Source organism: Aureococcus anophagefferens (genome assembly GCF_000186865.1).
Source record: "Aureococcus anophagefferens unplaced genomic scaffold AURANscaffold_15, whole genome shotgun sequence".
In the NCBI taxonomy this organism is placed as follows: domain Eukaryota; class Pelagophyceae; order Pelagomonadales; family Pelagomonadaceae; genus Aureococcus; species Aureococcus anophagefferens.
Genome location: NW_008705575.1, coordinates 836,487 through 859,650, shown reverse-complemented (window position 1 = coordinate 859,650; position 23,164 = coordinate 836,487). Strand labels below are relative to the sequence as shown.

General features: G+C 71.0%; 2 protein-coding genes across 2 annotated transcripts; one reads left to right on the top strand and one right to left on the bottom strand.

Moving 5' to 3' along the window:
- Positions 1-4,048: 4,048 nt before the first annotated feature.
- Positions 4,049-5,414, bottom strand: AURANDRAFT_65598 (hypothetical protein; the record flags this gene model as incomplete). The annotated part of the gene is made up of 2 exons (XM_009040484.1): positions 4,049-4,417; positions 4,461-5,414. 2 exons carry the CDS (start codon positions 5,412-5,414, stop codon positions 4,049-4,051), a joined length of 1,323 nt encoding a protein of 440 aa, XP_009038732.1.
- Positions 5,415-5,636: 222 nt separating this feature from the next.
- Positions 5,637-20,196, top strand: AURANDRAFT_65597 (hypothetical protein; the record flags this gene model as incomplete). Its single annotated transcript, XM_009040504.1, has 12 exons — positions 5,637-6,013; positions 6,214-6,391; positions 6,593-6,889; positions 7,087-7,158; positions 7,278-7,601; positions 8,799-9,367; positions 10,204-12,330; positions 12,530-12,841; positions 14,870-16,859; positions 16,989-18,682; positions 18,808-19,552; positions 19,642-20,196. 12 exons carry the CDS (start codon positions 5,637-5,639, stop codon positions 20,194-20,196), a joined length of 9,240 nt encoding a protein of 3,079 aa, XP_009038752.1.
- Between the last annotated feature and the right edge of the window lie 2,968 nt (positions 20,197-23,164).

Here is a 23,164-nt window from a genome sequence, read left to right as displayed (position 1 = left end):
CCGTCCGCGCCGTAGCTCGCGCGGAGCTGCTCCCGGGAGAGGAGCGTCCGCGCGATCGCGGCCCAGCGCGCGCCGACCTTCTTCGCCCGCGTCGCCTTGCCCCGGGCCTCGCGGTCCGCCGCGCGCGCGTCGGCGCGGGCCCGGACGGCGTCGCCGTGCGCCGCGGCGACGAGGACGCCGTCGACCTTCGGCTTCGGCTTCGGGTCGCCCCGCTTCCGCTCGAAGCCGACGACCACGGGCGCGAACGCCGCTCCGGCGTCGACCGCCGCCGCCGCCGCGTCGCGGCCCCGGACCCAGGCGCCGCCCCGCGGGACCAGGGCCTCGTCGAAGATCTCGACGTTGCCGTAGTCGTTGACGGGGATGGAGCCGTCGGCGCCGACGGGCTCGGGCGCCCAGGGCTCCGTCTGGTCGTAGGCGAAGAGCGCGCGCGGGTCCGCGACGCCCTCGGCGGCGTCGCAGGCCGCGTTCATCGCCGCCTCGAGGGCCGCGTCGTCGTCGTCGCCGCCCGCGGCCGGCGCCGCGGCCGCCGTCGACGCGGGCCGCGCGAGCTCGTCGGCCCGGACGGCGCGGCGCTCGCGCTTCCACTGGCGCGCGGTGCGCAGCGTGTCGACGTCGAACCGCCGGTAGACCGCCTCGCCCTTGAAGGTCGCGACGGCCGCCGCGCCGGGCCGGAGGCGCTCGCGGGAGAAGAACGCGGACGGCAAAGCAAAGTTCGCGTCGGACCGGAAGGCGCCCCGGGACGTCGGCAGGCCCCGGAAGACCGCGGGCGGCGCGCCCCCGCCGCCGCCGCGCGACCGGTTCAGCGCCTCGAGCGTCGCCGCGAGCCAGGGCGCGTCGCGCTTCCGCCGGCCGTCCCTCTCGGACCCGAACGCGTCGCCGACGTCGCGCAGCGCGCCCGCGGCGTCGCAGGACGCGACGTAGGCCCGGGGCTTCGAGGCGCCGCCGCGGCGGCGGAGCTCGTCGCCGCGCCGCGCCGCCGCGCCCGTCGCCGCGTCGACGACGAGAAATCGGTCGCCGCGGCGGACCTCGAGGCACCGGCAGTCGGCGCGCGACGTGCCGGAACGCTTCCGGGCCGCGCAGGGCGGCGGGTCGAGCTGGCCGACGAGGCGCGCCTCGAGCCCCGCGGACCGCATGGCCGCGACGCAGAGCATGGCGGCCTCGCACGCGGACGCGCCGCCGTCGCGAACGACGCGCTTCGCGAGGTCCCCGGGCGGGCTCCCGAGCTCCCTCGCGTCACGGGCCTCCATCCCCCGGCCGAGCACGGCGCGCCGGACGGCCTCGACGGCGCCGAGCACGCCGCCGACGAAGGCGTCGCCGTCGCCGTCGGTTTCGTTCGCGAGCCGTTTCGCGACGTGCGGAGGCATCGCGGCGACCGCGGCCGTCGTCGCGACGTCGTCGTCGCACCAGCGGCTCAGGAGCCGCAGGCGCCCGAGGAAGCAGACGACGCAGGCCTTGTGCACGAGCACGCGCGATTCGCGCCGCTGCTTCGCCGCCTGCGCCTCGCGGTAGCTCACCTTGCGCCGCTTCGGTGGCGGTGCGGCGTCTCCGGGCGGCTCTTCGGGCGCGCGCGGGTGGGCGTCGGGCGGCCGCGGCGCCGGCGCCTCGTCGTCCGACTCGGACGCGTCGGCTTCCCAGTCGATGGCGTCGTCCGAGTCGCCGTCCGAGAGGGCCTCCATGCTCTCCGACGGCGGGTTGTTGAAGTGATGCTGAACTTCTAAACTTGGTGGCGTCCCGACCTCGGCGCTGCCCGCAGGCAATGCTGCCGGGCCCTGCGACATGTGCGAGAGCCCCGCGGCAGCCCCGGCACCGGCAGCGGCAGCAGCGCCGGCTCCGGCAGCGACGGCAGCCCCTGCGCCGGCAGCGACGACAGCCCCAGAGGCCGCCGCGCCACCACCTAGTGCGACCACGCGAAGAGCCACGCGGAAAACCAGGGACGCGTGGATCGATGCGATGATCGACGAGAAACACGGCTGGTCGGATATCGAGCAGCTCGATCGCTGGGCCGCCGCGTGCGGCGTCCACGAAACGATCGTCGACGAAGTCGTGTCATTGTTCGGTCAAAGCGGCGTGGACGACGAAAAGAGGCGTTCGGAGGCGCTATGGGGGCTGGTAGAAGCGCTCTACGACAGCTGCGTGGACGGTGTGAGGGATGACATGGTCGAGGCGCTGAACGCCTACGGCCGGTACGCCGGAAAGCCACGCAAAGCGTCGCGGCCCGTCAGGGACTCGGACGACGAGGAATCCGACGACGAGGAATACGGCTGGGCCAAAGGCCAGGAATTAGCGACCGCCGGGCTGATCGGCCCAAACGGCCGATGCACGAAGAAGTGCAAGTTCATGATCCGCTCCTCCTTCATGGCGGCCAAGGAGGCGTTCCGGGACGGCAGCGGCGACGATGACGACGACGAGGAAGAGTGGAGGCGCATCGGGACGCCGAGGTCGCAGCAGGGGCGCATCAGGGCGAGGAACATGTTCGATTGTCGATGACTAGTTAAAGTTGAAGCCTTCGATGTCCTTGAACTTGATGTGCTTGCCAGTGCCCTATCCGGCTGCCTCGTCCGGCTGCCCTCGTCCGGCTGCCCTCGTCCGGCTGCTGTCGACCCCAATCGTACGGCTGCTGTCGACCCCAATCGTACGGCTGCTGTCGACCCCAATTGTACGGCTGCCCTCGTCGTGCGGTCGTCGTCGGCGGCATCGTCTGACCGTACGCACCAAAACATGCGCTGCGCCCTCGCGCTCCTGATCCTGGGCGGCTGCCACTCCATCCAGCTGCCCTTTCGCGGCGCGCGGCGCGCCAAGGCGCCGCCGGCGCCGCGGCCGGGCGCGACGGCGCGCATCTTCCGCGCGGACGACCACCAGCCGCACGTGCTCAACCTCGACTTCGTGCCGCGCGTCGGCTGGCGCGGCACGGTCTTCCCCGCGATCGTGTCGCCGTCACTCGCGGCCGTCGCCGCGGCGGCCGCGACGATCTACGCGCACGATACGTTCGGGTTCGCCGGCATCGACGCGACGGGCCACCTCATGCTCGGCGTCCTCGTCTCGTTCTTGTCGGTATTCCGCTCGCAGCAAGGCTACGCGCGCTACTGGGAGGCGCGCGGCCACGTCGGCGCGCTGATGAGCTCCGTCGTCGACGCGGCGTCGCTCGGGGCCGTGCACCTCGAGGCCGACGATGCGGCGGCGGCGGCGGACGCGAGGGCCGAGCTCGCGCGGCTGCTGCGCGTCTACTTCACGGAGGTCGTCGTCTTCCTGCGCCACGAGTCCGTGGAGACGGAGAAGGTCGGCGCGTTCTGGAAGCCCGACGACGCGCCGGCGCGCGCGGAGCTCGTGCGGATCCACGACCGCGACGCGACGGAGGGCGAGCGCGCGGCGCTCGCGACCGCGGCGCGTCCCCCCGTGCTCGTGTTGAAGTGGATCCGCGCGCACCTCCAGGCCTGCGCGCGCCGCGGCGTCTTCGTCGGCGCGAGCCGCGCCGACCGGCAGCGCGCGCTCGCCTCGGGCGTGGAGCGCGTGCTCCAGACGCTGCCCGCGCACTTCAACGGCGCGGCGAAGATCGCGACGACGCCGACGCCGCAGCCCTACCTGCAGATGTCGCGCTGGCTCATCTTCGCGTTCGTGCTCTCGGTGCCGCTGCCGCTCCTGAGCAAGGCGCCGGCGACGCCCCTCGCCATCCTGCCGGTGACGGTCTTCCTCGCGTTCGGCTACTACGGCCTCGATTATTGTGCGAACCAGCTCGCGAACCCCTTCGTCGCGGACTTTGGCGACGCGGCGCTCGACGGCCACTTCCTCCGCGCGGTCTGCGAGGACCTGGACATGCTCCTCCTCGAGGCGCGCGACGAATAAAGTCGAAGCGCCGTTGATCGCACGTTGTTTTTTTTTATCTGCGCCGTGGTCCCTGTCGCAGCGTAGTCGCAAGGCCATGGACGGCAGCGAGCGCCCCGCACGTAAGACGTCTTCGTACGACGCGTTGAAGCGTAGTTGAACGCGTGTTGAATTTTCGTAATCGTGCGCCAACCGAAGACGCGCCCGCAAGCTACCCGCAAGCGAGGCCTTAGACGTCGGCCGTGAGCCCCGGGGGCAGGGGCTTCAGGGGCGGGTAGGCGTCGAACGCGTCCCGGAGCGCGAGCTTCGCGTCGACGAGGGGCACGTCCGTGTAGTCCTCGGGCGCGTCCTCCTCCGCGGCGGCCGGCGCGGCGCGGTCCTCCTCCCAGGCCGTCTCGTAGTGGAACTTGGGCCGCGGCGGCGGCGCCGCGGCGTCGAAGAACTCCGAGGGCGCGTCGCAGAGCGCGACGGCGGGCTCGTTGGCCCCCGCGCACGACACGCACGCGATGGCCTCCGCGGCCTCGCGGAGCTGGGCCTCGAGGGACGGCGGCGCGTCGCCCGCGCGCTGGTCCACGACGAGCGCGCCGCCGGCGTCGAACTGCGCCGCGACGAGCATGCCGCCGCAGGCCGCGACGCCGGACCAGCGCCGCGGCGTCGTCGCCGCCCGGCCCGCAGTCCGCGAAGCGCACGCCGTCGGCGTCGTCGACGCCGTTCTGGCCCGGCGCGACCACGAGCAGGTGCGGCGACGAGTAGGGCGCGCAGAAGAGGCGGCCGCCGGCCGCGGCGATGCACCGGTACTTCGCCGGCGAGGACGCGCCCGTCTCGATCCACCGCATCGACAGGCGCGCGGGGTCGACGCACAGGACGCTCGCGGCGTTGAAGGGCGCGCAGTAGAGCTTGCCCCGCGACGCGCAGATGCCGCTCCACTTCTGGTTGCCCGCGTAGCCGCAGTCGATCGACGACACCGCGTCGCCGTCGTGCGCGTCGATGACCAGGACGACGCCGGCGTTGTGGGGCGCGCAGAAGACCTTGCCGCAGGCCGCCGCGCAGCCGGACCACTTGCCCGCGCCCTGCCTCACGGCCGAGACGTCGATCGTGCCCGCGGCTTCGGTAATCGGGTCGATCGCGAGGACGGACCGCGCGTCGAACGGGGCGCAGTAGAGCCGCCCGTTGCAGACGCAGATGCCGTCCCACATGTGGCCGCCGCCGCCGCGGCCGCCCTCGATGCTGCGCACGGGCGGACTCGCGCCCGGGTCGACGACGAGCACGCCGGGCGCCGTCGCGGGCGCGCAGAAGAGCTTCCCGCGGCACGCGCAGATGCCGCTCCACTTCTCGCCGCCCCGCAAGGGGGCGGGCAGGTCGTAGTAGGACACGCTGTAGCCCGTGGACGGGTCCACGACCGCCGGCGACTCGCCGGGCCGCTCGTAGCAGCCGAGCACGTCGCCCGTGGGGTCGATGCAGACGACAAAGTCCGCGTTGTAGGGGCAGAGGTAGAGCCGGCCCTCGAGCAGGGCGACGCCGTCGAAGTTGCCGCCGTTGGCCGCGGCGCCGGCCACGGCGACGCGCTTCGGCGCGAGGTCGTCGTCGGCGGCCATGGCTGCTTAGAAAGTTTCCATCTGAATGGCCATGGTGTTTATCTGAGTGGCCATGGTGTTTAAAATGTATCTCGGCAACGTTAATCTCGTTGACTCTCTGTAGGCCGACCTCTCATCACGTAGTTGTGATGGTGGTGGACGTGCGGAGGCGGGCTCCCTGAAATCGTGCGTGGCCGACCTCGGACGCTTCTCGAAGGTCGCGACCGCGCGGCGCCGTCGACCATGGGCAAGTGCGGGAGCAAGCCGCAGGTCGTGGCGTCGAAGCAGCCACCGGGCAAGGAGCCGGCGCCCCTGCTGTCCCTGCGCGACGAGCCGCCGCCGGGCGAGGACGCCAAGGCCGAGGGCGACCCCCCGCGCGGCGACACGCCCTACATGACCTTCCGCGGCGGCGCTTTCATCGACGAGGCGCTCGCGCGGCGCGCGTTCCGGCCGCCGCCGCCGCTCGGCGCCGAGGAGCCCGCGGAGTCGGACCCGATCCTCGACTACGAGCTCGACGACGCCAACGCCGTGCGGGCCCAGCTCACGCCGGCGGCGCTGGACCTGGCGGAGTCGCACCGGTCCTACCACGGCCTGCGGCGCACGCTCAGGGGCTACTGGACGTACCCGGCAGGGCAGGAAAAGAGAGCGAAATTCCCAACTTCAAAGGCTCCGATCTCGGCCGTTTTCCACTCGTTTCGGCTGACTTTTGGACGAGCGATCATCTCTCGGAACGGTCTCGAAGCATGGATGCTTTTTCCGGAACGCGCGCGCGCGGAACACTCATGTTGAAGAGAACTTGAATCACCCTTTTCCTGCCCAGGTACCCGGACCGCGTGACCGAGATGGTCGCGTCGCTGGAGAAGTTCGAGGCCTTCCGGAGGCGCTTCGGCCTGGACGAGCTCGCGAACGACGAGCCCGGCGCGCGCGCGGACTGCGCGCGGCTGCTCAACTTCTGGGACAACATGAAGTTCTGCGGCTACGACGCCTACGGCCACCCGGTGATCACCCGGGCAGGAAAAGTGTGCGACATGCCCAACTTCAAAGGCTCGTATCTCGACCGGTTCCCACTCGTTTTGGCTGATCTTTGGACAAGCGATCATCTCTCGGAACGGCCTCGAAGCGTGGATGCTTTTCACGGAGCGCGCGCGCGCGGAACACTCACGTTGAAGCGACGTTGAATCACCCTTGTTCCTGCCCAGGTCATCACCGAAACGGTCCACGAGACGCTCGCGCGCGTCAATTTGGCCGACGAGGACCCCGAGGACCTCCTGAAGGGGCGCACGGTCTGCACGGAGGCGTTCATCGCCCTCAAGCACCTCGCGACGCGCCGCCACAACTCGGACGTCACGGTGCTCAAGCAGGTCCTGATCGTCGACATGGACCGCGTGCGTTTGCGCATGGTCACGTCGCGCGTGCGGAGCCGCTTCAAGGTCATCATGAAGACGCTCGAGGACGTCTACCCGGAGGTCGCCTGGCGCACCTACGTCGTCAACTGTGTGCAAATCAAATCTTCAACCCGACTTCAATGTGCGCGTATTCGAATGTTTTGACACGAGTACTTCCGCCGTGCTTCGAGGACTCGCTGAGAGCAATCGATTCGTCCAAAAATCAGCCGAATCGACTTCGATTTGACCGAGCTAGAATTCTGAAGTTTGGCCCCGACGTCCCAGCTCACTGGTTGATTTCCACACAGGTCGTCAACGCGCCGGGCTACCTCCGCGTGATCTGGACCGTCGTCGAGTCCAGGGCGGGAACAGCGCGCGACGTTCCCAACTTCAAAGGCTCGGCCGTCTTCCACTCGTTTCGACTGATCTTTGGACGAGCGATCATCCCTCGACGCGCGGAGCACCCACGTTGAAGCGACGTTGAATCACCCCGTTCCAGGTCAAGTCGTGGCTCCACCCGACGACGGCGATGAAGGTGCGCATCCTGGGCACGGACCGCGACTTCGCGCGGGCGCAGATGCTCGCCGACGGCGTGCCCGAGGACGCCGTGCCCGCGTCCTGCGGCGGCGGCGCCGTGGAGGTGTCGCTCGCGGATCTGTTCGCCGGATCGCCGGAGCTCGCGGCCATCTACGGCGCGCCCGCGGCCGCGGAGCCCCTCGAGGCGCCGCGCGTCGCCGCGCCGCCGCGCGCGCGCAAGGCGCCGTCGGACGCGAAGAAGGCCGAGCTCGCGGCCGAGGCGGCCGCGTCGACGACGGGCTACCTCGTGCCTCTCGCCGCGGTCGCGGTCGCGGTCGCCGCGTGGTACTACCTCACGTAACTCGCGTACGACGGGCGTTCTACGATGGACGGTGCCCGCGTGGTCGCGAAAGTGAAGCCACGTACGATGGGTGTTATACGAGCGAGGGGCTGGGGTTCTTGCGGCGCGGCGGCGGCCGTCTAGGCGTCGCCGGCGTCCGCGGGCGCGCCGCCGGCCGCGTAGGCGTCCATCTCGGCGTCGAGGTCTTCCTGGGTCACGGGCCCCTTCTTCGCCGGCGCCTTCTTGGCCTTCTTGTTCGGCGACTCGTTCTCCGGCCCGCCGTGGTAGCGGTCCATCTCGGCGTCGAGGTCTTCCGCCGACTTGGGCCCGCGGTCGCCGCGGCCGCGCTTCTCGCCGCGGCCCGAGTCGCGGCGGTCGTCGACGCGGTCGTCGTGCTCGTCGCGGCGGCCGCGGCCCTTGCCGCCCTTGCCGCCGCGGGGCGCGTCGTCGCGGACCGTGTCGCCGCGGTCCTCGCGGACGTGGATCGTCCGGCCGTCGAGGTCCGTCTCGTTCATGGCCTCGATGGCGGCGGCGGCGTCGGACGCGGACTCGAACTCGACGATGCCGAAGCCGCGGCTCCGGCCGTTGGCGCCCTCCATGATCTTGGCGTGCGCGACGGCGCCGCACGACTTGAAGTGGTCCTTGAGGTCCTGCCACGACGTCTGCCACGTCAGGTTGCCGACGTAGAGCCGCGTGCCGTCGCCGCCGCCGGAGCCGCCGACGCCGCCGCCGGCGTCGCGCCGCGCGCCGCCGCGGCCGCCGCCGCCGCCGCGCCGCCCGCCGCCGCGGCCGCCGCCGCTGCGGAAGCCGCCCTCCTTGCCGTCGAAGGAGCCGCCGCCGCCGCGGGGCTTGCGCTCGCGGGGCGCGCGCTCCTTCTTCTCGCGCGGGGGGCGCTCCTTCTTCTCCCCGGGCGCCTTGGGCCCGCGGCCCGCGCTCAATGCGCCGTCCATTATGCTGCTAAACCTCCGAGCCTGTGGCTGGCAGCGAGTCGACCCGTCGACCGCGAGGATTGGCCACTGCCCAAGCGGGCCAACGTTGCCCTGCATCGAGCCGTCGGGGCAGCTCATTCATCGTTAGCGGCCTGGGCGCGCTGCCCGTACGGCACAAAACCCGGTCGCTGCGTCGGTCGTCGGTGGGCGGTCGTCGGGCATGCCGCCGAAGAAGGGCGGCAAGGCGAAGAAGGGCGCGAAGAAGGATGAGGGCCCGGAGGAGGGCGCCCCGCTCACGCCCGAGGACGAGGCGAAGATGTACCTCGCGACGTGCCAGTCGCTCCAGATGCAGCTCGCGGACCGCACCGAGGCCATGAACAAGGCCCAGGAGGAGAAGCGCACCCTCGACGAGAAGGTGTCGAAGATCCAGGAGGACTTCGCGGAGGAGCAGAAGACGGCCTTCGAGATCACGCGAGACATGACGCGGCAGTACAAGGGCATGCAGGAGCAGCTCGTCGACCGCATCACGCAGCTGAGCCACACGGTCCAGGAGCTCCAGGACAAGCTCGAGGACGCCGAGCAGCACCTCGAGAAGACCATGCGCGAGAAGGACCGCATCATTTCTTTGAAAGACGAGGAGATCTCCGCGATGAAGGCGAAGATGGAGGACATGGCGCGCGAGTTCGGCGGCATGCTCAAGGAGACGCTGGACAAGATGCGCGAGCGCATCGAGCTCTCGTCGACGAACCTCGACATGGAGGGGCCCCTCATCCCGCCGGCCCACGACATCGGCGAGTACGGCGCGTGATTTTCGCGCGCGGGTCGCCGGGGCTAATGTCCGGGGCGTCTCCTTACGTCGCGCGGCAGGAGACGCGCTCGCCGAAGAGCCGGGTCCGCCCGACGACGAGGGCCGGGTCGGCGAGGGTCGTGTCGTCGAACTCGAGCGCCGGCGCGGCGTCGGGAAAGAGCGCGGGGTGGAGCCGCCTGAGCGCGGCCTGGATCTCGCCGATCGTCGTCTTCGGTCCGACCTCGAGCCGGAGGGGCGTCCGTCGCGCGTCGCCCCGGTCGAAGACGTCCACCTGGATCTTCCACTTGGACGGGATGCCTGCGGCGCGCGTCCGTTCGACGTCGAACGAGCAAGGACGCCGGGAACGCGCGCGCCAGCGTCGGTTCGCCGTCGTCGAGGGAGCCGATGATTTCCAGGCCCGGCGGCAGCGCCTGCTGCTCCTTCGTCTCGGGGTCGACCCACACGGCCCGCCAGTCGTAACTCGCCATGAACTTCCCGGGCCGCGCCGTCATGGCCGTGGGCCGCCACTTCTTGGTCGGCGCTGCGGCACCGGCCGCGCTGATGGCCGGCGACGCGGCCGCGGCGTCTCCGAGCGCCTTGAGGTTCGCCGGTTTCACGTTGAGGGTGCGCGCCGGCTCGCTGCCTTCCGCTGCGACGACCACGAGCTGTCGCCCATCGAGCACCGATCCATTGACGACGCAGCGGCGGCCGTTCAGCGCCGCGGCGGAGACGAGGCCCTGGAGCTCGACGGTCGCACCGATGGCGAAGCCGTTCGCGTAGGCGGCCATCTCAGAGGCAGCCCATCGATGCACTCGAGGGTAAACTTTCCTAACTTGAAGTAATTTGGGGGCAGCCAGTGGCCTATGATGGTGGAGCCATTGGACGTGGTCATTCCCACGGTGACCAAGGACTACCCGACCCTCGGCGAGTGCGTGACGTCCATCTTCCGCTACGTCGCCGACGTGCGCTTCGTCTGGCTCGTGTCGAAGGAGCGGCCGCCCCTGGCCGACCTCGCCGCCGCCCACGCCGCGCGCGTCAGGTGGGTCGACGAGGCGACGGGCCCGGCGACGTTGAAGGAGGCGTCGAGGCACGTGGGCACGAAGCGGCCGGGCCAGTCCCCGCGCGGCGTCGAGAAGGACTACGGGCGCCTCGGCTGGCTCTACCAGCAGTGCATCAAGCTCGAGGCGTCGAAGTGGTGCGGCGAGGCCCTGAGCCGGCGCCACCTCATCGTCGACAGCGACATCGTCTTCTTCCGGCGCGTGACCATGGTCGAGGACGGCGTGGCGCTGCTCTCCTGGCAGCCGGAGTACAAGCACGGGCCCTACTTCGAGCACCTGGATAAAATCACGGGCGGCCGCGTGCGCCGCGTCGACGAGCGCATGAGCGGCGTCGCGCACCACATGGTCTTCGACGAGGCCTGCCTCGACGGCCTGCGCGCGGTCGTGCGCACGGCCACGGGCTCGCCGCTCTGGCGCGCGTTCCTCGAGTACGCCGTCGTGCCCGAGGGCGGCGACATCGCCGCGGGCTCCGAGTACGAGCTCTACTTCAACTACGCCCTCGCCGAGTTCCCGAAGACGCACCGCGCCCGGGCGCTGCGCATGCGCGACAACAGCGGCGTCTTCGACCTCGACCCGTCGTCCTACAAGCTGAACGTCAAGGACCACCATTATCGGATGGTCGGAGCGCGCGACGCGGCGCGCGACGCCAGGGACGACCGCGACTGGGACCTCGCCGCCTACCACTGCCGCGTCTTACCGCTGGCGCACTTCGCGCTGAACGCGACGAAGGACGACGCCCTGCGGCGGAGGATCGCGGCCGACCCGCGCGTCTGCGTCCACATCCTCAAGGCCCTCAAGGACGCGCCGTCGTTTCGCGCGGCGCCCGCGCCGGACCAGGCGCCTTTGCCGGAGCGGCCCGTGCCGGCGCCGAAGCCTGCGACGAAGGCGGCGCCGCCGCCGCCGGCGTCGTCGGCGCCGAAGCGCGCGCCGAAGCAGGGGTCCTTCGCGGCGTTCATGGCCGCCAAGAAGGGCGCGGCGCCGGAGCGGACGCCGGCGCCGAAACCGCTCGCGGCGCCGCCGAAGCCGCCGCCGGCGCCCGCGGCACCGCCGACGCCGGCGCCGGCGCCGCCGCCGCCGCGCGAGCCCGAGCGGTCGCCCGAGAAGCCCAGGGCGGCCGAGGCGCCCGTCGACGCGCTCCTGGGCAACCCCGCGGACATGGTGTCCCAGATCCACGGCGCCTGGCTCGCGCAGAAGGCGCTCCGGCCCACGGCCTGCGTCAAAGGCGCCTGGGACGGCCCGCCGCCGCGCGACGGCCGGCTCCGGCGGGGTTTAGAGAACCTGTCGACGCTCGTCACGGCGGAGACCTGCGCCACGCTCAAGGTCCACGGCCACTGCTGCGTCGATGGCGTGCTGCCCCCGGACCTGTGCCGGGCGCTCAAGGCCGAGCTCGAGGCCATGCGGGCGGCGAACGTCATGCGGAGCAACCGGTCCTACAACGTCGGCGGCGGCGAGTCGGGCGCCGACGACCGCGCGGCGCTCCACCGGACCATCGCGGCGGCGACGAACGACGGCGGCGCCATCACGTTGGACGGGACGACGGTGAAGCGCGGCATCTGGGAGGCCGAGCCGTACCACCCGGACGTGCAGCAACACGCGCCGCTCTTCCTCGAGCTCTACCGCGACCGGACGCTGATCCGCGCGCTGGCGCCCCTGCTGCCGGATCTGGAGAAGCAGGAGATGCGGCTCCAGGTCAACGACGGCGTCCGCGGCGCCTTCGACTACCACTGCGACTCGTCGCCGGGGCTCGACGCGCGCGAGATCTCCGCGCTCTTCTACCTCAACGAGGCCTGGGCGCCGGCCCACGGCGGCGAGCTGCGCCTGCTGCCCGTGCCCGAGCCGCCCGCGGCCTTCCCGCCCGTCGCCGGGCGCCTCGTGCTCTTCTCCGCGCACGCGATGCTCCACGCGACGAAGCCGTCGACTGTGTGGAAATCAAATATTCAACCCGACTTCAATGTGAGCGTAATCGAACGATTTGGACCAGACTCTTTCGCTGTGCTTCGAGAACTCGACGAGAGCAATCGATCCGTCCAAAAATCAGCCGAATCGACTTCGATTTGACCGAGCTAGAGAATTCTCAAGTTTGGCCCCGACGTCCCAGCTCACTGGTTGATTTCCACACAGGCCGTCGACGGCGCCGCGCTACTGCTTCACGCTCTGGCTCTACGACGACGCGGCGAAGCGGCGCGCCGCGACCAAGGCCCAGCGGGGCCAGAAGAGCGCCCTGTCGGCGCTGCGGTCCGCCGCGGGCAAGCTCAAGCACGCCCAGCACATGGCCGACTGCCTCGCGGAGCACCACGACGACGCGGCCGCGCGCGCGGCGGCGCTCGAGGGCCACTGGGAGAGCGTCGCGAAGATGCGCGCGACGGCGGACAAGGTGCCCCAGCTCAAGACCGCCGCGTCGCCGGAGGCCGAGGGCCGCATCTGGCCCTGGTGGTAAGCGTGTGCCGGGAAACGACGACCGACCTTCATTCGAGGCGCGAAGTAGGTGGCATGTCCGTTGAATTATCTAGACGATCGTGCAAACCAACTGACGCGATGTCGTACTTAGGGTCCTATATACCGCGGCGCCTAGATGGCGACCCGGATCTTGGTGCCGGGCGTCGCGCCCTCGGGGACGACGACGTTGGCCACGCGGCCGTCCGGCGCCGCGACGGCCAGCGTCGAGCCCGGCGCGGCGTAGGCGGGCACGTCGACGTCCATGACCTGAGCCGCCGGCGCGACCATGGCCACCGGCGCAGCCGGCGGGCCCTCCGAGTCGCGGACGCGGAGCTCGAGGAGCGAGAACGCGGAGGAAGTGCAATCCGAGGGGATGGAATTGCAGTGGTGCGCGAAGGCGACGAGGCTCAGGCCGGCGCAGCCCGGCGCCGCAGCCAGCTCGGCGTTCGCGCGCCGGAGGACGTCGGACTCGTTGAGCTCGCGCGCCTTGCGCTCGCAGAACGCCTTGACGCCCGTCGCGAAGACGCGGCAGCGCCGGGGCTCCGCTTCCTCGCGCATCAGGTCGTCGGCGAGCGGGATCAGCGGCTTCAGCGCCGCCTCGACGGCGGGGACGCGCGGATCGCCCAGCCGCCTCATGTAGATCGACGCGCGGAACTCGCCCTTCGCCATGTCACGCGTGTGCGCGCCGCAGCACTTCGAGTCCTCCATCTTCTCGTGGTACTCGTCACCGCACGTCGGCGTCGCTCCTTCTCCTGCTCCGGCCGGCCCGAGCAGGCACGCGAACAGCACCACGCAGCAGAGGAGCATCTCTTTGAACGACATCATGGGGTCGTACTGGTGATAGGTGTACACCAGGATCAGATTCTGGACCTCCTGGCCCTGCCGCCACTGCGCCTCCTGCTGCTCCGCGCGCAATTGATCCCGTTCCGCCTTCCAAATCGGCATCGCGGCGGGACCGTGCCGGCGACGACGAGGTCGTCGATGAGTCCTGTCGAAAGTGCGTCGACGTCGATTCGAGGTCGTCTTCGGGCTTTCGCGGCGCCGCAGGATCTCCTTGACCCGGCGGCGCTCGCCGCCGAACGTGTCGCCCTCGCGGTACATGTTCTTGACGCTCGTCACGAAGTCCTGGGACGACATGTCGCGCGCGACGCACTTCTTCACGGCCTTGGCGAGCAGCGACATGGCCTGCGCGCGGGGGGGGACGCGAACTCGTCGGCGCCGCGGCGCGCGCATCGAGTACGTCGGAGCGAGCGGCGCGAGGCGCGCGGGCACCGGGGCGGGGCGGGCGTTCGGGCGCGGCGCTCCCGGGGCGGTAGGGGGCAGGTGGGGCGCCCGCGGGGACGCGGACGTTCGAGGCCCGCCCCGAATCGGCCCCGTCGACGGCCCTCGAGCCGAGGCGATGATGGGCGTCGACGGGGCCGACGGGGCGGGCCTCGACGCGCGGCAGGGCGGGCGGGCGGAGGGTAGGGCGGGCGCGGGGGGGCGCGGGCGAGGCGGGCGAGGCGGGTGGGGCGCACGCACGAGAGACGGCGGCGTAGAGCGCGACACGCGTCTGAGATAACGATCCACACCCCAGCTCGAGCTGTGGTGATTCGGCGAGCTCGGAGCTCGGCTCGTTTTTACGAACGCGCCGCTTCGGGACGGACGCCACGCCACCGCGTCGGGCGCGCAAGCCCCAGCGACAGACAGACGCGGCAAACGCGCGGGTGACGATCGATGCGCAGCGTAGAAACTCGTCGGCGATCGCTCAGCGGCGGCATCGTGAAGTGCATGAGAGGCGCCGCGGCGGCGGCATATATCAAGGACATGGGCTGCATCGTCGCAGAAAGCCTGTCCCCGTAGCTCCCGGTTCGCTCGTCGACGAGCCCATGGAGGCCGCCGCCGCCGGCGAGGACTTCGAGGAGGCCATGCTGCGCCGGAAGCGGCGCGAAGTCGAGCTGAAGCGGCTCCAGCTCGAGGAGCAGGCCCTCGAGCGCGTCCCGCCGCGTCGTACGCGCCCCGCCGAAGTCCACGCGTTATTCCTAGGTTGGAGCGGTCGCGGCTCTCGCAGCAGCAGAGCGGCGGCTACGGCACCGACGGCCGGCGGCACCGCGGCGGCCGCGGGGGCCGCGGCGGCCGCGGCGGCGACGGCGGCCGGGGCTTCGGCGGCGCCGCGCAGTGGGCCGGCGCCTACGAGCCCCCGGCCGCGGCGCCGCGCGGCGCGGCCCGGAAGCAGCGGCGGGGCCAGGGCTCCCTCGAGCGGCGGCGCGAGGCGCGGTCCGCGGCGCGCGAGGCCGCGGAGAAGCGCGCGGCCGACGGCACGGCGCTCCGCGTGCTCGCGCCGGCCTTCACGCCGAGCGCGCCGGCCTTCGCGCCGCCGGCCGGCGCGCCCCTCGGCGGGGGCACGGCCCGGGCCACGCCCGCGTTCGCGCCCGCCGCGCCGCCGCCGCCGCGCGCCGCGCCGCTCCCGGGCTTCACCGCGCCGGGCGGCTTCCACACGCTCTTCGGCGGCGACGGCCTCGCGGCGCCGCTCGAGCCGCCGTCGTTGGGCCCGGGCAGCGACGGCGGGAGCATCATGGGCTCCGCGCACTGGTCCGGCTGGCAGACGATCTGCGACATGCTCCACGACCCCAAGCCGTCGAACCGCGCGTCCGCGGTGCAGACGCTGCGGTCCCTGACCCACGACGGCGACGAGGGCGACGCCCGCTGGCGCGAGGGCGAGAAGGTCGAGCGCGTCTCGCGCCGCGAGGTCGCGCCCGCCTGGGGCGAGCCGGGCCGCGGCGCGTGGGCGTGGGGCGAGGCGACCCGGGAACTCCGCGCGGCCGCGGGCGCGACGAGCCCGCACGCGTCGTGGCGGTCCGCGCCCGACGACGACGGCCACCAGCGGCGGCGCGTCGTGCGCGCCGTCGTCGCCAACGGCGGCGTCGCGCCCCTCGTGGACCTGCTGTCGTCGACGAACAACGCGGAGACGCAGCGCGCGGCCGCGGACGTGCTCCGCAACGTCATCTCGTCGACGGCGCGCGACGACGCCAACGACCACGAGATCTTCGTGCCCGACGTGTTGGACGTTGCGGACGACCGGGAGCAGGTCCGCGAGGCGCCGCGCGTCGAGAAGCCCGAGGACGCGTCCTTCGCGGCGAGCGACGGCGCGTCCGGCGGCGACGACAAGGACGACCGCGTGAACCGCCTCATCATGGAGGAGGCGGACATCGTCCAGCCCATCCTGGGCCTGCTGGAGCACCCGTCGGAGAACGTGCGCACGTCGGCGTTGGGGACCATGTCGGAGCTCGTGCACAACTCCGAGGAGGCGCGCGCGAAGATCTTCCAGGAGCCCGAGCTGCTCCCGCGGCTGCTCGACGTCGCCGACGAGCGCGTCGGCTGGAGCCGGCCCGAGGTCGACGCGGCCGAGGCCGTGTCCGTCTTCAAGCTCATGCTCGACGACGAGCTGAATTCGGCGTCGGCGCGCGCGGCGATCTCCGCGCGGCCGGGCGTCGTGAAATCGATCGTGGACGCCGCGACGCAAGCTTTGCCGCCCGACGAGGAGGCCGTGCTCCACCGCCTGGGCTGCAGCGTGGGCCAGCCCATCGACCGGCGCGAGGTCTGGGCCGCGCGCGAGGCGAACGACGCGCTCGTGGGCCTGGGCCGGGAAGGTAGGGACGCGGCCGCGACGGCCGTCGTCAACGTCATCCAGGCCGACAACGACGGCCGCGAGAACGGTTTCGAGCCGCCCCGCGTCGACGACGACGTCGCCGACGACGACGAGGGCGACGACGGCGACTTCAACCGGCGGCGGCGGAACCTGGCCGCGATGGCGGCGATGCGGAATCTCGTGGACGCGGACGTCGACGAGGACGCGCTGTCCCACAACGGCGACGACGTCCTGCCGCGGCTCCAGGCGCTGCGCGACGCCGGCGGCGTCGACGCCGTCGTCGACCTGCTCGCGGACCGCGACGAGTGGGGCCAGGCGGGCGCCAGGGCAGGACAAGAGAGCGAAATTCCCAACTTCAAAGGCTCCTTTCTCGGCCGGTTCCCACTCGTTTCGGCTGATTTTTGGACGAGCGATCATCTCTCGGAACGGTCTCGAAGCGTGGATGTTTTTTACCGTGACGCGCGCGCGCGGAACACTCACGTTGAAGCGACGTTGAATCTCTCTCGTCCTGCCCAGGCGGGCGCGGCGCTGACGCTCCGCGCGCTCGTCCGCGCGGGCGACCAGGGCGGCGCGGCGAAGACGCCGCTGGACACGGTCGAGGAGGCGTCGGAGGAGGACTGCGTCGAGGCGCCGCCGCCCGTGGCCGACGAGGCGCCCGTGGAGGGGTCGCTGCGCGGCGAGCTCGCGCGGACGTCGGCGGTCCCGCGGCTCGTGTCCATGCTGAGCCGGGGCCGCGAGCGGCCCCAGGCGGCGGTCCAGGCCGCCGGCGCGCTGGTCGCCCTCGTCGGCGACCCGGGCCGGTGCCGCGGCCGCAGCCCGTCGCCCGCGCCGAACCGGCGCGACCGCTCCGCGAGCCGGTCGCCGAGCCCCGTGCGCTCCGAGGCGTCCGAGGAGGCGCCGGAGCCGCCGGAGGGGCCGGACTGGGAGCGGCCGCCGGGCGACGTCAAGGGCGGCTCGTCGGCGAACCGCTTCGACCAGGCCCAGCTCAAGGCGCAGCTGAAGGACGCGATCGACGCGGACCGGAGCGTCATCCAGACCATCGTCGACCTGCTCCAGGACATGGTCCGCGCGGAGGGCGAGGGCTTCGCCGCGGCCCACGACCTCGCCGAGACGCTGCGCACCATCGCGTCGTCGGACCTCGTCGCGCGCATGCGCATCCGCGACGCGGGCGGCGTGCGGCCGCTCATGGCCGTGCTCGCGAAATCGGACGCGGCGCCGCGGCCGCCCGACGCGGCGCGCCGCGGGCCCGACGACCGGCTCTGGCTCGGCGGCGAGGCGCCGCGGGACGCGCCGCGGGCGCGCCGCGACTCGAACGCGCGGTCCGACTCCCAGGATTCGACGGAGCTCGCCGCGGCCGCGGACCGCACGGAGGCCGCGCCGCTCGCCCGGGCCTGGCTCGGCAACGACGAGCGCGCCGACGGGCGCGACCGGGGGCCGTCGGAGGCGGAGGACGACGCCGGCGCCGCGGAGGAGGCCGCCGAGGCCGCGGGCCCGGCGTCGCCCGCGCCGCCGCCGCCGCGCGCGGCCGCGGCGCGCGCGGCCGACGACATCGTCGTGCGCCAGGGCCTGCCGGCCTACGAGCTCGGCCTGCACAGCCGCATCACGTCGCACCCGTCGGGCTTCCGCCGCTGGCACGTCACGCACGAGCTCGTGGCGAACTCGCGGCGCCGCGTCCGCGAGGCGGAGCGCGACGCGCGGCGCATCGCGCGGCTCGCGGAGCTGTTGCGCCAGGAGAAGGTCGACCTCGTGGACATGATCCGCGGCGCCACGGTCGCCGGCGCGACGTCGGGCCTCGCGCAGCGGTCCGACGACCAGCGCGTGTCCGGCCTCGCGTCGTCGCGCGACGCGCGCCTCGAGGAGGAGCTCCGCCGCGGCCCGCGCGCCGTCGCGCTCGAGACGCGCGGCGCCGGCCGCGACGAGCGCGAGCGCGTCGCCGTCGCGGGCTACGGCAAGGCCGCGGAGACGCCGCGGCGCCACCGCCACGGCGGCACGACGCCGGGCCTCGTCCAGTACGACGTCGTCCAGAGCGACCTCCGCAGCCTCAAGCTCCTCCAGCGCCGCGTCCGGCTCGAGACCGCGGCCCACGAGACGGCGACGCACGCCGACGAGGAGGTCGACCCGGCCGCGGGCGACCGCGAGGGCGACCTCACCACGGAGCTCCACCTCCTCGACTCGACGCTCAGCGCGCTCGGCGAGATGCGCGACGTGTCGTAAAATAAAGACCGCACGGCTTTGGTGCGACGAGGGCGACAAGTGGCGAGTTCTAAGTCGGGCGAGACGAGTGCGTCGCTTCAGCTCAGTTCAAGGATTGCTTCAAGTATTACTTTCTGAATAGAAACTACCGGCAGAAGATGGGCTGGCTCGATGGCATGTCGTTGGAGCTCACGCTCGAGGGCGACGAGTGCCTGCGGTTCGTCGACGACCCCTACCTCAAGCCGTTCAACGAGTACGGCGAGGTCGGCTGCTACAAGCACGACGGCGTCATCCGCGGCCGCGTCACCGCCAAGGCGAGCACGAAGCTGCCCGTCTACGTGAACCAGATCACGATCGCCTTCGAGCAGTTCTCGACCTACAACAAGTCCATCGAGGGCCACACGCTCGCCTTCCGCGAGTGGACCGTCGCCGACTCGGAGAATCTGAAATTGGACGACCGCGGCGCGACGCTGCCCTTCGAGATCGACCTCTCGGAGGTCTACCCGAGGGACGGCCTCCGGCCGACCTACGCGGGCACGCTCTACTACATCCGCCACCAGATCTTCGCCAAGGCGCACAAGCCCTGGTACTCCTTCTCCGGCGGCTTCGTCGAGGCGCGCGCGCCCGTCCACCTGCTCCGCGTCCACTCGGCGCCCGCGCGATCCGTCGCGGCGCTGCCCGGCCTGCCGCCGCCCCACATCTTGACGCTCGACGACGTCGCGCCGGGCGCCACGGTGGTCTTCGACTACGGCAAGAACTGCCACGACCTCGACGGCGCCATCGCGGGCGACGTCGTCTTCAGAGGGCTCGGCGACGCGAAAGTCGCGTTCGCCAAGGTCGAGCTCGTCAAGGTCGAGTTCGCCGAGCTCCTCTCCATGGACACGGCGGTCTGGACCAGCGTCGAGCTACAGGAGTGTTTTTTCGCGTGAATGTCGCCTGAAGATGTGAAGAAATCCGACCCCGTCGCACTCGGTAGGTCTGGACGACGGTGCTCCACCCGGCCAAGGCGAGCAAGGGCTGGCTCAAGAACAAGGTCGTCAAGAGCGAGGAGGAGGACGGCGACGACGCCGTCGAGCTCGTCGAGCCCGGCGGCATGGGCGGCGACGTCTTCATCCCGCCGGCGTCGGCCGGGGGCTTCTCCGAGGACCGGACCTTCTCCGTGACCTGCGACCTCGCCGGCCTCGACCCGGACGGCGACGGCCGCGGCCGGTCGCTCACGCCGTCCTACCGCAAGCTCGCGCTCGAGAACGTGCCGGACATCGCCACGGACGCCGCGGAGCCCCGGAGCCCGTCCAAGTCCGCCGCCTGCTCGCCGACGGGCGGCGCGGACATGGACGACGCGCGAACCTTCCCCGACGCCGACGACGACTGGGAGTTCGACGTCGGCGGCGAGGGCGTCGCGGAGACGGCCTACTTCCTCAAGCTCACGGCGATCACGGCCGCGGGCGCCAAGTGCTGGGCCACGAAGAAGATCTACCTCTACAAGTCCAAAGCCAACACGCTCCAGAAGACCATCGAGATCGACCTCTAGGCAGGGGTGGTTTAATGAGGCGACGTTAATGCCGCGGGCGCTTTCCACCGCGCTTCATGAGCTCCCGCGCGGCCTCCGTCATGAGCTTGCTGCTGGACACGAGGACCGTTCCGCAGCCATCGTGCTCGTAGCCTGAATGATGGAGCGTGCCGTGGAGGGTGTCAGCCGCTTGAAGGACGCAGAAACAAGGAGCCGACTTATCGAGGTCGAAGACGCAGCTCGCTGCCGGAATGCAAAAGTGCCAGGGTTCACCCGTGACCCGCAGCTTGACCCAAGCGATCGACTCGGGAAATGAATTCGCGCTACCGCCATCCACATGCATCGGAGATTGGTAATTGCTTGAAAACATGACGGCAGGCGCCGTTACCGCGTCGCCGAGCGAATAATTGATGCCAGGCAGACCGACGCTTTCCCGGCAGGCGTTGCGGAAAGCAGCTAGAAAGGGCACGAATGTTATTTCCAGGTGACAGACCTTCACCGCGTTGAAAGTGACATCGTCGCCGTAATCTTTGTCGTCGCGCCAACTGGGGTCGATGTGCGCGTAGCCGCCGATGTCGCACTTGTCTGGGTCCTTCTGCAGACCCGCCCGCATCCTGCGCGTGCCTTCGGCGTGCATGCGGCCGATGTGCCCTTTTGATTCCTCTCTGATGTTACGGCAATACTTTGCTGCCTTCGACACCAACCGTAGGACCGAGAGTCGCGCCGGTCCCCAATCGCCGCGGTCCGAGGAGCCGAACGTATCTCGAATCGTCTGATCCTTTTTTGACACGAAAAGGGCAAGCGCCAAGACCTCCGGTGCGCGCGGTCCATGAAATTTTTTGATGCCAGCGTGGTCAGTAACGACGACCAATGTCGTCCTCGAGACGCTGCGCATGTCGAGCTCTTCGGCGTCTGCAAAGGTGAGATTCTGATGTCGCAAAGTATGAGCGAACTGACGGGACGGCTCGTAACGCGAGATCTCGATGACGTCGACGAGCTTCGATAGTTCCTCAACATTCAGATGCGGCAATTTTTGAATAGACTCCCATACGTCCGGCGAAAGCAATGCGACGTGCTCGCTGTTTGGCGGCAGAAAACGTGCCAGCCGAAGCAACAGCTCTGCGCGCGGCGTCCGGCGCCAATGAGTGGTGAGCCCCGGTGCCAAATCGCGCCGAGACAGCTTGCGGGCTGCCATTTGTTTTTCCAGCAGTTCCTTTCGCATCGATCGAACTTTGCCGAGCATCTGATCGCCTCCGATGTGGTCATTATTGGCACATCCGCTCATCTGCGAAGAGGTCACCGCACCGTCGCAGTCGTCATCCTGAGAGAGCGACGAGACCGCGCCGGTGCCGTTATCGAACTGCGACGAGACCGCGGACTCCGGCTCCGGGACCGACTCCTCGGGCTCCGGCGCGGGAGGCAGGTTGCGGGCCTGGGACATGTGGGGCGCGTCCGGATTCGGGAGCACGCTGGCGGGGAACCCTAAATACTCGTCGGAATCCGGTTCAGAGTCCGATTCGCAGTCGAGCGTGTCGATTTGCAGGATATCATTAATGTCGTAGATGTCCTGTTTGCGCTTGAGCGCGCCTGGCTCAGATGCAGCATGCTCGAGCGGGCTCGGCTCGGATGGAGCGCGCTTATTCGGACTGCTCGGCTTCCGCTGGAAAAAGTTAGAGATCTTGGTGTCTTTCTGCTTCGGCTTCACGTACTCGCGGTTTCGCAGCTCAGCGCGGAGCTTCGCGGTCTTTCGATCGTTGGGGGCCACCGGGATCAGCTGGCTGAGTTGCACGACGTCGCCCGCGCGCTTCTCACACATGGCCAGGAGGCGACCCGTGGCATCATTCTCCTTGTGCTCCTGCTCTTGCAGGTCCACGTAGAGCTCGATCAGAACGTTCGACACGATCTCGAGCAACGTATGATTAAAGTGATTCGCTGAGTGCTCGAGCGCCTTGATAATCTGGCGCGCCATGCTCTCATTGTTCAGATACTCGTTGAACTGCGCCACTGCGTTTTCGTAGTCGGAGCACTCTGCGATCTCGTCGTCGGCGACGTCGGCGGCGTCGCCCGGCGCGTCGTCGGGCGACGGCGCGGCCGCCGGCGACGGCGCGTCCGGAGTCGCGATGGGTTCCGAGTTCGTGCGCCCCCAGTCTGCGCTCTCGGCCAGCGCGAGCAGAGCGTCGTCGTCGAAATCCATGGTCGCGCGGCGCGGCGCGTCGAATGTGCGCTGCGAACGATGCGTCGAGCGCCGCGGCGCGTCGAGTGCGCGTCGAGTGCGCGGCGCGGCGCGTCGAGCGATGCGTCGAAAACGCAGCACGCTGCGGCGCGTCGAGTGCGGTGTACAGCGCAGCGGTGCGTCGACGGTGCGCAGCGGCGCGCGCGCGCAATAGCCGGCGCCGGAGCTCGGGTTCTGCTGATCGATCCCGCGCGCGGCGCCGCCGCCCTCGACGCCGTCGCGCGCGACCGGCGCCGCCGCCACACGCCGCACCCGTGCGCCCCGGCGCCGGGCCACCTGCCGAGGCAGCACACATGCGACTCGAAGCGACACCTTACAGCAACCCCGCCGCCTGCGCCGCGACGAGGAGGTCGTTCGCGACGGGCGCGCCCGCCCCGGACTCGTCGTCGTCGGACTCGTCGTCGTCGGACTCGTCGTCGGACTCGTCCAGGCCCGCGGCGCGCGCGGCGACCTGCATGTCCCGGGACATGCGCCCCGCGCCGGCGCCGGCCCCGCGGCGGCGCTTCGGCGGCGGCGGCGCGGCCGCGCCGAGGAGCGGGTGCGCGCGGACGACGCCGCCCTGCGCCGACTCGTCGTCGTCGTCGTCGCTGTCGCTGTCGCTCTCGTCGTCGTCGTCGTCGTCGTCGTCGTCGTCGCGCGGCGCGGCGGCGGCGGCGGGCTCGCGGCGCTTCGCGGCGTCGTCGCGCGCCTTCGCGCGCGCCGCCTCCTTGTCCTGCTGCTGCCACACCCGCGCGACGCCGCTGAGCATCTGGGCGA